This window comes from Lissotriton vulgaris, chromosome 8 (genome assembly GCF_964263255.1).
Source record: "Lissotriton vulgaris chromosome 8, aLisVul1.2, whole genome shotgun sequence".
NCBI classification, from domain to species: Eukaryota; Metazoa; Chordata; class Amphibia; order Caudata; family Salamandridae; genus Lissotriton; species Lissotriton vulgaris.
This window is the reverse complement of record NC_141696.1, coordinates 1,427,853,708-1,427,871,719: the sequence shown is the minus strand read 5'-3', so window position 1 is coordinate 1,427,871,719 and position 18,012 is coordinate 1,427,853,708. Positions and strand designations below refer to the sequence as shown.

The 18,012-nt window shown below is 42.3% G+C and overlaps 1 protein-coding gene across 1 annotated transcript in view; it reads right to left on the bottom strand.

Annotated features, from left to right (window-relative positions):
- Positions 1-17,392, bottom strand: part of LOC147698869 (uncharacterized) — a 91,702-nt gene extending 74,310 nt beyond the window's left edge. The window contains exon 1 of the mRNA XM_086935487.1: positions 17,288-17,392. Within this exon, the coding sequence (XP_086791613.1) occupies positions 17,288-17,372 (85 nt within the window). The 5' untranslated portion in view covers positions 17,373-17,392. The remainder of the gene's footprint in view (positions 1-17,287) is intronic.
- Between the last annotated feature and the right edge of the window lie 620 nt (positions 17,393-18,012).

Below are 18,012 nucleotides of genomic sequence, written 5' to 3'. Positions count from 1 at the left end.
ATCCTAATGGCTGTCCAGTCCAATTCAAAAGGAGGAGATTTAGAGGCAGTCCTTCAACAAAAACAAGCATACGTAATTATACATTTTAATACTACAACTACAAGATTAAACACAATGTATGACCTACACTAATTGTGAGGTATATCAAAAGGATTATACAAATTGTACAAATTGGCTGAAAAATCGAATACTCAAAGAACTAGCATTCTTTGAAAGGATTATCAATGCTTCCCTTAGGACATGACATAACATTGCCAATGATGGCACACTGAATGTTTCTACATAAACTGAAATGTAAATGCTAGAATAGGAATCTTGCTAATCTGAATTAAGCAGGAAATGGCAGACTGCATCCAACTGAAGGGAAAAAACATAACACAGAAGCCAGGGGAAAGATGGAATACAACTCATAGTTAGAGCATTACAAAGACCAGAATGTAATGGGCTTTGACTACTCAGGTCTAGCCAAATGGCTAACATTGCAAATGCAAATAAATACCTGAGACCAGGAGCCAGAGAACGTTGCAGCTAAGGAGCCCAGCTGGGTAGCAGACGATAACATTTGTCTACCATGGCAGACACACCTTTTGATTTCCAACAAACCTTTTGGCTGCATTTATTTGGACCATTGTGGTCCTCTTAATTCGGGTGGAGCATATTTTTTTATTTGTCTTTTTATTGAATAGTTACTCAGTATACAACAATGTTTACAAAATTAAAGGTACGTATAATGAGTCATTGTGGAGAGTGGCAAATCACAGCAATAATTTCAGACAATGATAACATGATTAGATGTGACACATATACATCATCATAGGCACAGCAGAATCTAAAAACCAGGATCCCGTGCTCCCACATAATGCCTGATTTCTCTCTGTATTGGATCCATTTACCCCATATATTTTCGTACTTTAGGAGGCAGTCCCAACTCTGGTAAACCTCAGGCTCTGCCAGTTGACACCAGTCTAGGTTGTTCTTCTAGTCCTCGTACTTTAGGAGGCAGTCCCAACTATGGTAACCCTCAGGCTCTGCCAGTTGACACCGGTCTAGGTTGTTCTTCCAGTCCTGGATGACTGAGGGACCTCTCGGACCCCATGTTTTTGGAATATTTTGTTTGGCCATCCCTGGTGCCAATGTCATCAATATTTTAAGATACCGGTGCCAGGTCTCCTCCCCTTTTATGCCCATTATCAGGCCTCTAGCATCCAGGGGAACCTCAAGCATCGTAACCACACCTGTGACCTGTGTGACTTCCCTTCTGTACTGTTCACTGGGAGGCAGCTGTCAGCTTCTATGAGTCCTATGTGTCTCTCCCAAGCTTTCCTTAGTGAGCAGAGCTGAACAGATAAAATATTCATTATTTTTTGGTACACTAAGGAGACTGCTTTCATCGGTATTGGGTCCAGTAACAAGGGATCCTTAAAGGGCGAGCACTCCGGTAGCTGTTCTTCCTTGGGTACATGGAACCGTAGTGCATGTCTCAGTTGTAAGTATCTGTATTACTCTTCAGCCCCCAAGACCTCCTCAGTCTGGAGGTCTGCAAAGGACAAGAGTGCTCCCTCACTCCAAACATGCTCTAATCGGTCAATTCAAATCTGTCCCCATCTACAGGCGCCCCTAAGTTTCTTTACCTCCTTAAGTAGCTCACTGTCCCACAGTGGAGTTGTGGCAGTCCATTTATGTTCCCAAACAGATGCCTGTTGGCTTCTTGCCAAGTCCTAGTAACCACCTGAGTGTGGTTTTGCCGTGAGCCCATTTGCTTCTTGTCATAGAGGATGGAAGGATAACCCCGGTCACCCAGAAACTCACTATCAACCCTGTAGGCCAGTTCCTACTTGTCTCCAAATACTCATTCTTCAATAACCATCAGTTGGGCGGCTCAGTGATAGGCCTGGATTGCAGGAACTGCCAGTCCACTGTTGAACATCCTACTGTAGCTTCCTGAGGGACATCCGCATGCTACCTCCATTCCAGAGGAGTTTGCGCAATTAACTATTGACCTAATAGAAAAACTGCTGCTGCACCTTATACAGGGTGGTTTGGAGGGCAAGCAACATGCAGGGGAGGGTCAACATCTTAAAGAGCACAGCCCTTCCCATCAAGGAGATTGGCAGTGCCCTCCAATCCTCCCTAAGGCACTCAAGCTGAGAAAACAGATTCTGTCTTTTGAATTCCTCGATGTCCCTGGTCACAAAGATACACAGGTATCGAAAACACTGTGGTGCCACTGGAACCAACCATGTTGATGGAAGAACCGGGTAAAACCCTGTCAGTGGAAAGATGAGGGGCTTGACCCAGTTGATATGATAGCCTGAAGAACTCTCAAAGAGGCAGACAATGAGCAGAATCCTATCCAAGAGAAGAGGCCACAAGACATATAGCAAAATGTAATTGGAGCTCCTTTCTCTGACACATCATCTTTCTGAATTCCCCACAGGAGAGAATCCTGTTGGTTCTCAGGCAACCAGTGGCACTAGAGCAATAGCGAAGATCATCTGCAACTAGGGACACCCCCGGGTAGTGCCCGTGTGGGGAGTAAGAAGTGAGAAACAACACTGCTTAGGCATACCCATGCCACGGTATACCAGTATAGGAGCTAGAGCTGGAAACTTATAGTACCATTCTATGCAATAAAAAGCCATTCTCACATTCAGGAAGAGCACTATGGTCTCCACCATTGCTGGTGTCTCCCTTGTGTGCATCACCCATATAGACGCTTCAAATCAAGTTGGGTACCCATGAACTGCATGAACCTAGGTTGATACAGAGGTATCATGAAGGTTGTGACCCTCATTAGTCTGTTGGGCAATGCCTTGAACAGAACCTTGGCCTCCATATGAAGCAATGAAATAGGCCTATATGGGTTGCAGGCCTTTGTTTTTGGAGAACCAAGATCATGCCCATCCTTTGATCGATCAGAAGAGCTCCATATATCTTTGCAGTTTGAAACATGCTGAGCATGTGAGGCACAACCTTATTTGCAAAGCATTTGAACAGTTCTATGAGCAGTCTCTGAGGCCCCCTCGTTTTCTTCCACTGTCAAGTCCTGCTCCAATGCCTCCTTTTCTCTTGGGGAGAGGCCACATTTTCATGGTACTTTGGGAAACTCTTCTGCTATATCGGCCCCATGGAATGAACCCACCCCTATTAGCCAGAATTTCGATGACCCAGTTTCTGTCTCTCTTGTACAACCAGGTTATAGGTTGTGTGTTTTTTTATCTACATCATGCAACCATCTCTGAGTTGCCAAGGTATGTGCCTGATAAGTGTTTTCCACCAGGTCCTTCAGTTCCCGCTGTTTTAGTCAGAAGTGATGGACCTGTCTAGTGTCAGGGACCTCCTCATCCGTTACTTCCAGTGCCAAAGATTTGATCTACTGCACGTGCCCTACTCTCCAAGCAGCCTGGTATTTCCATTTCATCCCAATAAGGGCCTGAGAATGTCCATGCCTTCCACAAAATGCATGTAGAGTCAACTGACACCGCATTTACTTGGAAATATTGATGTGTGTACTTGTTTATCTGGTCTTGGAATTTCTTGTCCTTTAAATGCTAAGATGCTATTCTGGGTGGCAGTGCTGCCCCTTTGACGGGACCCGTCAAGGAGATCATCACCGGGGCATGGTCGGAAATGCAGCGTACCAGATGCAATGTATTATTCAAGCAGCTCACGCTTTTGTGATGTGTTAAATTGTAGTGCAGTTGGTTAAGGCTACTGTGTCTGGCCCATAGATGGGTGAACACTTAGGTGGTGTGCCCACCAAAGGCCCACCAGTCTTATGGTGCTCATAAAGGTTTGGAGCTAGCTCCTGCACCTCGTATCTTCCCTCTCTGGCCAACTGTCTCACTCTGATGCCATCACATTGTTCAAGTTGCCATCCATTATCAAGGTGCCCAATGGCATTTCTGAAAGAGAACACCTAGTGGAGACAGTGTCCCCCTGTAGTTTGGGCAGTGTGTATACAAAGCACAGGTTGACTGTTTGACAAAATTGCTCAGTGAGCCGTTCCAAGTCCAACCAGGTGTGTATGGTGCAGAGGATTTCAGGAGGATGTCTGTATCCCTGGACCCGGTGTTGAAGCCTGCATGCGCATCTGTCCTGGGCCTTGGAGTGATGGCCTTTTAAGTGGGTCTCCTGTAAGAGAACTAGGCCTGGGGCATGTTGTCAGACATATTGTAGTACTAGGGTGCTTTAAACCTTAGAACTGTTCACGTTCCAGGACAGGAATTTTTGGTCAGTGTGAGCCTGTTACCTATGTAATGTGATAAAATCGGGCCTGAACTGAGCTCACCACCCCTCTCCCATGACTGCTCCACCTATCAACCCTCGTCTCGCCATGCAACAACAATTATACTTGATGCACTGTGCAAAACCTAGAATGTAAAACAAGAGCATAAATTTCCCATTAACTTCCCCCTCCCTGCTACCCTGGCCCGTGGGTTGAGGATTGCCCACCACCCCAATTTACAAAGTGCCTGTTGCCCTAAAATGAACAATGAACATTTCAAGGCTTGGCTACTCTACCACTAAGGTTATCAACTACTCATGCCCTCAGATACTCTTGTGAGACTGATTGTGCTATCTTTTCTCATGCATTACCCATAGATTGATCAAGTGCACAGTCCCTCATGCACCCGCATGCCAGCCCAAGTGCACAAGGTGAACATTTTTCATTAAGCTTCACCAAGTTCACCCGCACCAAGCAAGAGAGGATAGCAGTACCTCTTGCCCTTGGTGCAGGCTCATTAGATAATAAAAGATCAAAGTCTGAATAATGGTCCCCAGTAGTGGAATCCCACAGCCTGTCTGGACATTAGCCCCTGGGACAGCCATTAATGTAATGCAATTGGATGCTCATCCTGCATCAGCAGTGTCTCTCATGAAACCTCTTCTACTGCACCATTGGTTGGCTGGCTATTTCTGAATGCTGGGGGATCTGTGCCTTGTTGGCCCGAGGGGAGCCTGCTTCAATTCCCTCAAGGCTACCGCCTCGCCTAGGTATGTCAGCCTTCCAGGCAGTCCCACGCTTCTGCTGGCGAAGTAAAGAACCAAGATTTTCCCTCTACCATGACACACAGCTTGACCGGAAGAGCAATGTGTACTTCAATTCTTTGGCGCAAAGTGTCCTCTTTACTTCCTCAAAACTGCGATGCTAGCGCTGTACTTGCAATGTAAAATCTAGAAAAAAGCACACATTTGCGTTTTCATCTTTCAAGTTCACAATTGAGCGAGCTGCCTAGAGTATAGCGTCCCTGTCTCAGTATTTGAAAATGCTGGCAATAACAGTATGTGGGGGCACCACCAGCCTTCGCGGTGGGATTCGCACTCTGAGCGCCCATTCGGGTGAGAAGAATTTTGAGAAGCGCTTAGGGTTGAAGAAAGTTAACTATTAGGTCTTCCACAAAGGGGTCAGTACTAGGTCTCTCCAAACACTCCACAACCCCAACTACTCAGATGTTGTTTCCTCTGGCTCTGCCCTCCTTATCCTTGATTTTAGTGGCCAAAATCTCCAGCTGTTTCATTAGGCTGTGAAGGGGTGGATATTGAACTCAGCAGCTGTTACTTTTCTGGACATTTTCTGAAGGTCTGCCTGCAGAAGGCTGACATCTAATGTGACTGTGTCTATTTTGGGTTCCAGTGAGGTATTGATGTTCTGAATAACTGCCATAATGGCCCCCAAAGAGGGCCCAGTGAGCTCTAGTGATTCCCCAGCGAGCCCAGCACCCTCCACGGACTGCCTGGAAACTGCATACTTGTTCGGTTTGTTCAATTGTGGCTGTAATTGTCCCTTAGGTTTCATCATGACTCCCGGAAGCGGCAACAGGTGTGACAATCTGTTGAAGGGGCCAGAGCACACCTCTGTGTTCTACTTGCTGGGTGTCCCCCCCGCAGCAGGTGCCAACCTGTCCCCCTCGGCCGGTCATTGACAGGGCCTCCTCACTCTTGCTCACTAGTTCCGTCCTGTGATGCAGGAAGGCCTGGAAGAGGCACTATTCAGGGCAGCCACACCCCGCCTGCCAAGTTCACCAGTCTCCGAGCACCACCGCACCACTCTCTAGTCATCACAGGGGAAAATAAATCACCTCACCACCATCCCCACTCTCCAGTTTCCCTCTAGCCTCATTGCTTTGCTGTCAGCTCAGCACGTCACCGCTGCTGTGCTAATGGCTGGTTTGGCCTCTGCTCTACTCAAGTCTCCACAGGCAATTTCTTTCGACCAAACACTCGTGGAGGCCAGCGAATGCCCTGAGGGTTTAATCCATGGCAATACGATGTCAATTGGGCCAGATTCTGTGTGGCATGGTGGGTCTAGAGTGTCTGGCTTGCGGGAGCTGCTCTAGGCTGGGACGCCTCAGGGTATCCATCGCGCTATATAAATGATCTTTTCATTTTATTTCATTTCATTTCAAGTTGCAGCCATCTCAGCTTGAGCCAAGCTACGCCTCTGCGTAGCATTTAGATTTATCCTACTGGCGGTTGATTTTTTTTTTAGTTCCTCTGGGTGTGGCCACAGCATTCGGCTGACGCTCGCACTTTTATTAAAGATTTGCTAGTCTTTATCAGAACACATGTATGCACTACATTACACTCGGGTCATGGCCTGCTTTAGCCTCTAAGGCTTACAGGGATACTGTGGCTTCCCTGATTGGAGAGGTGTATTACTCCTCCCGCTATCATCCTGAAAAAAATTTGGTAGTGGAGAAGATGAACTGTGACTTAAAGCAAGCCTTAACAGCTAGAGTGTTAGGTACAGGGCTTAGCTGAATCAATCACCTATGTGGGATAAAAAGAACACTTAATAATTTACCTACACAATACAGGGTCATTTTCTGCACCAAAATGTACATTCCAGACATGTTGGCGGAAGCCATGGTCATTGACGTAAATGATTGTTGTGCTGTCTTACATGATTTTCACATTTTTTGCCTCACTGGTTTAATGAACAATTGAAGTTGTATGCCTCTACTGGAATCAAGGAGCAGCCAGTACCTTCTGGCTGGATTGCATTAATTGGGAATCTCATTCAAGAAAAGCTTGTGGTGTAAGGGAATTTGGCCCATCATGCGCCACATCAGTGCAAATCCTTGGCATTCAAGGTACAAGAACTGTAATATTACCATTGCTTGCTGACTCTAAAGACAATCATTTTGTCTTTATTGAACACATCAAGTTGCATCATGTGACTTATTCCAAACAATAGGCCTTGAGGAGTCCTTGGTACTTACCTAACTCCTATTGTTACCAAGCAGGCCATTTCTCTACAGCTTGTGAGCAAAATCAAAGCTATTTTTCCCCAGCATGTGGTGAGGTGGGGGCAGAGAATGAACTTCAGTTCATTCCTCATGCCACTATAAATGGCAGCCATACGATGTGAGTGAGCATTGTACTTACTACCACGTCTACTACAGATAATGGCATTTAAACTGCTTCAGGTTATTATGTGGGAACAGATACATTTTTTTATCTGACTCTTTTGACAATCCCACTATTCTAGACACTTCACCTACAAAGGGCTGTGTTTTCTTTTCAGCTGAAACACACTTATCTGATCCCTCCTTAGATATATGTATGATAATAGTTTCCTCATTTTTTCTATTTCTTGGGTTTTGAGATTGTTTTCTTCTAGTTAACAAATTGTCATTACCTTCCAGAGTGTTCTGCCACAGAACTTGGCGATGAAGTGTTAACCTCTAACTTATCTTCACATAAACTGAAAGAGTTCTGTCCCTTGTGAACATTTCAGCTGTTCCAGTAATAGATAAGGTCTCCTATGTTATCTTCAGCCCTTCAGAAATACTTCATATTCCTTAAGCTTTCAAAGTGTTTATGGGTGATGTCATTGGGCCTGGGTTATATTCTTATGACTGGGATGCTGACACTGTAAACTCCATGCTTTAGGAGCTGGAATATTATATTGCTTTTGAAAATAAAGACCTGTATCTAAATTCTGCTAATAATGGTGACATATTTTGTTATCATTATTATGGGCCATCATTATTTACATAGAGCTGGCGTTCAATGCACAATTTTTCATTTCACACAATGGGAACATTGTCCAACTCCTCCACATGAGAGGTAAGCTCATATAGGGATACATTCCATTTTCTTGAGACATGATTCATTAGATCCAAACATTCTTTCATTTAAACGTATCCCTACACCAGCAAAAAATATATGTTCACTCAAACAAAGCTTATATATATAGATTTGTTTGTCAAACAATTAGTCTTGAAAATCTATGAGTATTGGAAAAATGCCATTGAAATGAAATCAATTTGGGGAACCAAACATTGGCAGGATCAGAGAATGGACACCTTATTAAGAGTCTGCTTAATGCCAACACAAATGATGTTTCCAAATGACACAGTCCAACTTACTTCTTGTCTAGGATTTGCTAAAATTAAAGATATGAATTCACCAAATATTTCTTCGATTGCCTTATTTAACAATTGGCAAAATTTAACAAGTTATATTGAAAAGCAGCTCACTAGTATGGTGCAGAAAAGTACACTTAACTCCACATTTTCAGATCCAAATGGGTGGTTATTGTGGTTAGTGGACTCATATGGCTGTTATGCTAATTTTTTAAATTCCACACAGGGGTTGAAAGTCAAGCAGACCTGACCCACGTTATTCCCATTCTCAACACTCAGGGATAGTCAGCACCCTTTGGTAGGGAAATTGTACCCACAACGGTTTGAACATTTCCACACTGTCTGAAGTAAAACAACATATCTCTCTCCTGTCAGAAGAAATGGACCTATCTGATTTTTGTTGGGTGCTAAATCCAAGCATTCGAAAAGATTCATTTACGCCACTTACAACGAAATTTGGAAATTGTCAGAATTGGGAGCTGCTAATTTAAGGCAAATTGATCAAGACAATTTGGATAAAGTACATGCGGTTGTGGATAATTGTATTAATACGTTGTCTTCTCACATTTACAGCTTGAATAACATTGTGTTGTCTGTTATCGATATTTTGCGAAATGGCATGTCTTTATTATACCATGAGCAAAGTCAGCTTAGATCTATTACACAGTTTATTTGAACACTTCAGGTCTGCATAAATGACCGCATGCCATGGCGTTACCCAAACTTCTTAACTATTCTTGACTTTAAACCAGGCACGTAAATAGTGACTCATGGCCAAAGAATATGCCACTTACACAATGTTGCATTTTGAGAGGTTAAAACAACTCCCATGCAAGATAGCTGAGACACCTTCCATGGTATGGTTAATTCATGGCGTAATATCTTTGCCAATTTTGACATTCCAATTTACATACTGTATGAAACATTTACCGTTAAGTAGATAAGAAGTCCTGGAAGGGAGCATTATTCATGAGTTTTGGTCACTTCCTTTCGTTTACCGTTGTGAACGGGTGGACAAATAGGTATTCCTTAATGCAAATAAATGCAACTCCTCTGGTGGCCATTCACTTGTTTGTAAACACATTATCATTCACAGAGCATGTAATACTTCAGTAGCAAATTTGGCAGTGTTTTCTAAATGGAATACCAGCCTTTTCAATTCTCCCGCTCATTACTGTCCTTTACAAAGACAGTTATTTGATGATAAGCGACCAAGTTGTTGTGGAATGAAGGCCAGAATCCCACATGTCCTTTCTGTTACCCTGATAGTGATTTGCTGTAATATTGTGCTTTCCCCCCAACACATTAGTTTTTTGATAGTTCGTTATGGCCATAAATACACATTTTGAAGGCAGATTTTAACAAGCTAAGTTGACTCAATGACTTATTGTTTCAAAAAGACGTTGCATGAGCATCTGCCTGAGAAACCCTTGAACTGTAGGTTGCAAGGGCATCCAGTAAAAGACAGTCAAGTTCTAGCACAAATCTCCCACTTTATATCGACAAGTTTGTACATCTCATCTTTAATGGTTCCAATTCAGCTGGTAAAGCACACTTTTTTAAAACAATAGGGACTAGATTAGTCAGTCTGTTCCAGAAAATCTTTGGAGTGATACTGGCCTATATACATTCTGTTTTCCAGCGTTTTTTTGGAGGGTCATACCATTGATGTTATTCCTCATTTGCAGCATTTTGGTTCTATTTTTGCAACTCCACAATGGATTTTCCATTTCGTAGTCCACTAGTAATGGAACTACCACTGCTCCAGCTGTGTATGAGCGCATGCTATGATTCTTTGGAGTCCCTTTACTCCAGGAACTGAACACTGACTGGTTATTGTCATCCCAACTCACCTGGTTTACCAGCACACAACCTGTGCTTCATTGCTTATGGTGTCCCATTGAGTGGGTACTAGATATTTACCCTGCACAGTAAATACCTGTTCCTAGGGACACAAACCTGTTGATAAATCCAATAACGACCCATTTTCAGAGTGGTTCCGTGAACTTGCAGCTGCTTCAAGATGCATGGTATGAGCTGCTCCCTACTGGGGAGATGGTTGCTTCAGCACCAGGATTTCTGAGCTCTGGCTCTAATAACATGAAAGCAGGACAACATACTACTTTCTCAGAATCTGCTGATAACGAGGATCAGGTCTGTTCTTTGGAGCTTTTGAATTGGACTACTGCAGAATCATCACCTGCAAAGACTAAACCCATTCTCTATTCACTAAACATTGATCTTGTGGAAGATATCTTGGGTGCTTCCAGCTGAACCTAATTTGGCTCCCTTTTCAAAATGTTACTGGTCAATTTTGATTATGCCTATCATTTTTTATATTATGCTTATGACAAACATAGAATTTTTTTGGCTCGTTTTTTTTTTGTTTTTGTTGGTGGCTATGTTACTTTCCTGACCATAGCGGTAGGGGGTAGTGATTTCCCTCGGGAACACTATGGTTCTTCCTTAGTTTTACGTATTAGATATTTTTGGATGCCTCTGCTTTATACAGCCGCACATAACACATTTATTTTTGTGACAATATTTTTAAAAAATATGCTGTACATGTTGCTCAGTATTCAGTAACTCCTATTAGGATTTTGTACAAGGTCGTCTAGAATACATAGCATAGTGTACTGTTTCCTCTGCATGATCAACAACAGCTCCTAAAGATTTGGACACAGCACAGCAACACAACTGCAGCTTTCCAACACAGTAGTTCCTATCATATAAACTGTGTCTCGTCCCCTTGGGGGCAAATATAAGAATTCCAGAAGAAAGAACTGTCTGGAAGAATGACCTCACAGCCTAACATGCAGCTGTGTGTAAACGTAGTTTACACCTATGATGCAGACCACCTTACTAAGTACATTATTTTGGGGTCTGTTGACAATCCCAGAAATCACTAATATCCCTTTGGTTTAAAGGCGCCCTATAACATCAAAATCACATTACCAGGCTCGGCCCACTAGGTAGACCAGGAGCAACATGGCCGGTACTAGCCAGCTATACACCACACCCTGTCATTGAAGAAATGACAGGTGAGGAATTATTAGTTCAACTAAAACAACTAATTAAAATACATAGACAATTGGTTCAATATGTCATGCGGACGCTAACAGTCCAACCTCCTATAAGGATTCCACAACAAACCCCTCACCAGGTTAACACAAATAAAATCACACCATAGACTATACGATCAGTCATTGGTAAATTGCCTGCAAAAAGGGGACAAATTCCATTCTGGATAGCTAAAAAAAATTGTCAAATAGAGGCAGTATTTCCCGATACTTCCCCTCATGAGAAACACAGAATTTTAACAATCTGTTTACCAATGGGGATCGCACCACACCTGGAGGACTGCGACACTTGGGGTACAGTCTTTGCTGCAATCTACACAAAAACACATGGTGTTCCGTCAATGGCGGTAATACCAGATGTCCTGAAACAGATTCAAAATGAATTACGGGGCAGAGCCTGCTTTGAATCTGGGTATGAAATTACCTACAGATTTCAAACAGGTCTCAGCTATAACATTAGCTAATATTAAAGATGAGGCAGCATCCGTGGCGATCCGCCAAAAATTAAGAGAATTTGATGTAACTTAGCAACCTTTTGAACTGGCCAGAATAATTGAAAAATCCTATGAAGAAGTAAGTAGAGATAGTTTGGGTGGGAAAGCCCCAACTAACAGAAAGTCCTGAAAAGGTCTTTATTAAAAACACTCTCACTGCTCCCAAAAAGCAGTGGGGGAATACTAAACAAACTTCTAAAGAGAAGCGTTCTCAGTCCCGAGGAAGGTCTCCTCAAAAGGAGCCCTCTGAAAAGAGGTATAACCTCAGGAACAGGGATACTTTGAAAAAACCTGATCGATATCAAGATACTGATACACGTTCCTCTCGTACCTTTCAGACTTCCTCACAGAAATCGGAAAGAAGAGGACGGTCAGAACACAAGGAACGACATGTGAAGTCCAAAGACGATCAACACGTTCCAAAAAATAAGAAAACCCGATTCACCAAAAAGAAGGTAGCAGGTCTAAAAATCAGAAATGCCGAGGATCTTGAGGACACAACTCAAGTATGGGGAGTGGGCCCAGACAATGCTGGACAGTGCAGCAGAAGTCACCATAGCTCGCAAGATCTTGAAGCATCATCTGGAGACAGTGGAATTGAATGAGTACATCCAAGTTGAAATTGCCAATACCAGGTTTAGTGTACCCCATAAGTTATATGAACTATCGCTCCAGATGGAGGGGGACATAACTAGGAAAATAGGAGCACTCTTTTGGGAAAAGCTCTCTAAGGGTCATGACATTCTTCTAGCTGCAATAGACTGACCACCAAAATGTGTCAGGAAGTGCCCACATGACGAAGGCATCATTATGCCAGCCTTCTCCAATCATATTCCAATTCATTTAAAATACACCTATGCCAGAAAATGGGCTGTAGCCCAAGCTCCAGCATTATATAAAAATCATGTAGGATGGGATGAGGATTCCCTTCACCATAAAATCCAGTTACAAACTCAACTAACTGCATAGAGGCAGTAACCAGGTAAGCAAGAAGCTAAAAAACACATCAACTTGAATACCAAGGGGTGATTGAAACATGCACCTCATCAATGAACAATCCTTTGTTTCCTGTCTCCAAACCAGACAATACATATTGTCTAGTTTTGGACTACAGACATTTAAACTCTTGTTGCACAACCTTTGCAGTTCAAAAGGCATAGTGCAACACTAATGATTAACATTGTGCGTAAAAAATATAAAACCACATTAGATATTTCTAACGGTGTCTTCTGTCAAAACATTGCACCTGAAATCAGGTACTTGACCGCTTTCTCAATTATGGGAACACATGGTCACTTCGGTCGTCTCCCCGATGGGTTTCAAGAATAGTCCAGGGTTATTTTCAGCCAGAGTAACAGAGTTTCTACAAACGTATGATGATGAGGCATTATCTTATGTCAATGAAATCTATCTAACAGACAGTGACTTGGACAGGCACTTGAACAGAGTGAATACCATTATACTTGGTTTCGCCTCCGAAGGGTAAAGCCTGGCAGCCAACTTTTTAGAAAAGTGCTCTGCTCCAACCTCCAAAAACGCTGAGAAACGTACAGTCAATTCAAGGTTTCCTAAGTTTCGGAAGAACACACATTCTAAATTTTCGTAGAAAAGGTTAAACCGCTCTACGAATTAATCAAACCTGATTTCAAAACAGTTAATTGGACTCAAAAACACACAGAAATTTTGTGTTCAAAGGAAACAGACATGTTAGCAACAACACATTTAAAGACACGCGTAAACATACGCAATCTTGTAATGAGAATATTCCCAAGAAGATGAGATCCAAACTTGCTGTTGATATCCACTCATCCATCTGCATCTGACACAAATAAATAGCAGCAAATAAACAGAGTCATATGAATGCTATACAAACACAAGTCATCCTCATCAATGAACATGTTATTAACAATCTCAAAACATTGATATTTACATATAAATGTATTTTATAAGAATGCTTTGGGACTTGGCCCAAAGGTGAAAATGGCTTTTATCTTGGGCAGAAAATTGGGTAGGGTTTTTAGAATAGTTGAAGTGAACATTACCTGAATTGCCTGTGTGGTACTTATTTGCATCATGTTCACATTCAGGCATATTTGATATATTGTGATTATGTTTTATTTAGCTCTATTTCGTTTTGCAATACTCTTTTTGTCTAACAGCAGAAATGTTGTCGATGTTGAGAAATATGCACAATTAATGTATGCTCCATTCCTCATTCAAATCTGCCATCTAGGTTTGAAGCCTCAACGAAGCTGAATTAGTTCAGTGATGACCCATGTCCACCAATATATCTTAATATTATGTTATGGATAATATTGCCTCATGCTCCAGAGAGTTATGTGACCTTTCAACCAATAAAGTTTTTATCCACTTCATTTAGCACACGTACAGTGATCTGAATATGAATAAATACAAAGTTAATTAACCCTTTGATGCAGTGGACAATATTTCAGGTCAGCCTCATAACCTTTGTAGTGCGGTGAGCATGAATAGTATGTCAACCGTACTGTTAAGAAAATCCTTCAGGTGAGTGCACCAGAAAGTTTTTCTCTTAAAAAAATAATACTGGAATGCAAGAGAACTTCCCTTATAGCTCAACATTATTTTTTTCAATCAGTTTGACACACAATGCACTGATATCACAGTGAATAAACGTGATTGAAATTACAAGTCACCAAATGGTTTTACTTTTATCGGTATTTCGGTGTAAATCGCTGCCCCCAAGCAGTGATATAAAAGGGAGACTATGTCCCTATTCAGTGGAACCTATCACTAGGAGATCCCTGCTTGAGAACTGCTTGAGTGATCCTCTACCAGGGATCCATGCACTAGATAGCAAGTAGTGTGTGAGGGACTCCAGGCATGGGCAAGTACTACCCCAAAAAAGTAGCAATCTCCCTGCAGGGGCAATTGGTGGGATTTCCCGTGCAAGTGGAATGACAGAAAGGCAGGATGGCAGAAACTCCACTAGAAGACAGGGATTAAAAAACATAAAACAGGGGTGAGAGAGCAGCTCACCCTGGCATTGGGCATGCCTCTGTCTCAAAACATCTCCAACAAACTTTCTGACCATCTGATTGCAGATTGGTGCCATTCACCACAATCGTTACCTAGCTGGGCCAAAAAGCCAAGGATAACATTTTCAAAAAGTAATAAGTGGCAGTGGTGGCCGTCCAGGGATCAGGTAATGCCCTCTTCCCATAAAAGTTCTCTATGTTCTTAAAGGGGCAGATTGGGAGCATGTACTCCCAAACTGCCAACCCTGAGCATCAGAAAGCCAGCCGACTGAATATCAGGTATCCTCCTCAAACTCTTAACAGTCTTTTTGCCCAACTGGGACCCAAGAACATCCCTATCCCCATGTAAACCAAAAGGAAATTTGTATTCTTTCAATATAGGGGATGAATCCCAGTTTCCTCTCACTTTCCATACTGAATGGCCACTCGATTGAAGGTTTTAGGTCAGACAGCAACCAGGGAACCTTACAAACCCTGGGCATTTCTTATACCTAGAGACCCAGACAACCCTGGATGGAGTGACTTGCATGGATCTCATTGTGACCATGTGATGTCAATATATTCTTTGCATGGTCCCAGGTTTGCATGGTCCCGGGTGGCCCTGCCTCTCTAGTGGGGTACTGTTGTTATCGGGAGAAGTGTATAAAGGCTTGATTCTAGATGCTTTGTGGATCTCAGCCGGATGTGGTTGAGCTCAAGCCCAAATACAACAACTGCCCACATCACCTATATGTAAAAAAATGTAAATTGATACTTGTATAGCGCACTACTCACCCGCAAGGGTCTCAAGGCGCTTGTACGAATACCGCTGTGGAACCCGTCCTGGCTTTCCCTGTGAGGCGTCCACTCCTGGGCACCCCCAGGGTGAAGGCCAGGCATCCTTAGCATTGTGGGGGCCGTTGTGGAGATTAAGCAAGCTATTGCCCAGAGTTGCAGAGTGGGACTCTATGATTAGAATAGAAACCGAGGCGAGAATTATCAGGTCCGTGGAATTTTGAGCCCAAGACCCGCCTAGGCGGGGAATTGAACCCTCTTCCCGGGCTAGGCATTTGCATCAAGTTCTGCCGCTCTAACGGTATACAACGTTTAGCACGCATTTTTACCACGCACTACCATTACAACGCAGGCATTACCACGCATACCATTACAACGCATTGCGCTGGGGGGCGCTCTAGGATAGGGAATAAGTTTAATTTTATATCCAACACCTTCCCTAGTGTCCACGGGGACTGGAGTTGGAATATAAAATTATACTTACCACTATCCAGCACCTCAAAGCGCTATGCGTTGTAACGGTATTTGTTGTAAATACCGCGTTGTAAAGGTATGCGTGGTAATAGTATGCGTGCTAACGTCATACATCCGCTCTAACCATTGAGCCACACTTCTCCACCATGACTCACCATTTATGGTGAAAATTAGATTTATCCATGTTACATTTTGGGGCCTATCGTGTCGCAGGTGATATTTTTAGCCATACAATTCTGGTACCCTTTTAATCAGGGGAAGTCTGGGAATAAGAAAGAGTAGAACATGTGTTAGCAGCAATTGATTTTCTCTCCATTCTTGTTTTCTAAATGTTACCCAGAATACAAGGAAGAACACATTTTGTGTAATGCCAACTGAGCCAAATGATAATATGGGCAACCCCAAATTCAGAGTTGTACATATAACCACTATTCCTAAACTCAGTATCAAGGGCACATTAAATAAAGGCATAGGTTCTCTTCATCCCATTTTTCATGCATTAGATTTTACCATCTGAATTACTAAATTGGCAGTCCACAATGAACTGTTGGTATAAGCTGCAGCTCAGTTGTTGGCTCTTTATATTGGTTCTTTTAGGACCACGAAAAACATGATATATCCCTGCAATCAAAAGTCTTAGAGAGATGAAACACTATGTTACTTTTGTAAATTGACCATGAGGGCAAAATAATATACAGATGAAAACATTGTCACCCATTCCTATTTTTCCTATTTATTTATTTATTTATCTATTTTTTAAATTGAATATTATACTACTAGAGTGTGGAATGGCAAAATATTTTAGGCATGCAAAGATGTTCATGAGTGCACCTGGGAATTTGTTAATAACCGCAAACTCTATTGAAATCACATAAAGAAAGCTACAAGTACATTTGTGACTTGGCCCCATGATTTTTAAATATGTTTGCACTTGGTTATCACATACAGGTGAAATTAGACAATATGGAGTATTACTGTTTCATAACAGCACATCCGTTAGGCCGGGACCCATAGATTGTGTCAATTTCTGACATATACATAAATATATTAATTTCATTTATGAGTATACGTACCAGTATCTTTATCAGTAACTGTCTCAACACAGATAAGCCCTGCCGTAAGGGCCAGTACCAGTCCGCAGACAAGCTTCGGTGCCATTGCTGACGAATGAGGGCAGGAGTCTGGGAGTGTCATAAGCAGCTCACAACAAGGTGGCAAATTTATACACTCCATGCTGTACTTCTGCCAAAAAGATTCATGTGATATTTACTTTGGAATGGTGTTCTCTCTAGTCATGCTAGATATTTGTGTTGTATATTTTACTCTTAACCCCATTAACTGCAGGTAATGAGCATTTATAATTTTTATTTCCAGCTATTTTTTGCATTTTACTCGAAACAAATATATGTTCAAGAGAGAATACTAACATTTTGCTTCATAATATCAGGTTCTATTAAGAATGCCGACACAATATACCCAGTAGCTTGAAACTTCTTGGAACACCACAACAGGGACCCCTCCGAATTGACATATTGTAATGTAATGTAAAGTTATGTAATGTAAACAAGATTTGTAAAGCGCACTTCAACCCATCGGGTATCCTGGTGCTAAAAGAGTGAGGGAACAGTAATAGACAACTTTAATCTGAAAAGACAGTAATAGACAACTGTGATCTGAACAGCTAGAGGTCAGATTTTTGGAAAGAGCCAAGTTTTTATTCATGTACGGAAGGGCAAGAGATTGTTTATCTGTTGCAACTCCAGAGGTAGTTTGTTACAAAGTCTTGCAGCAGCAACAC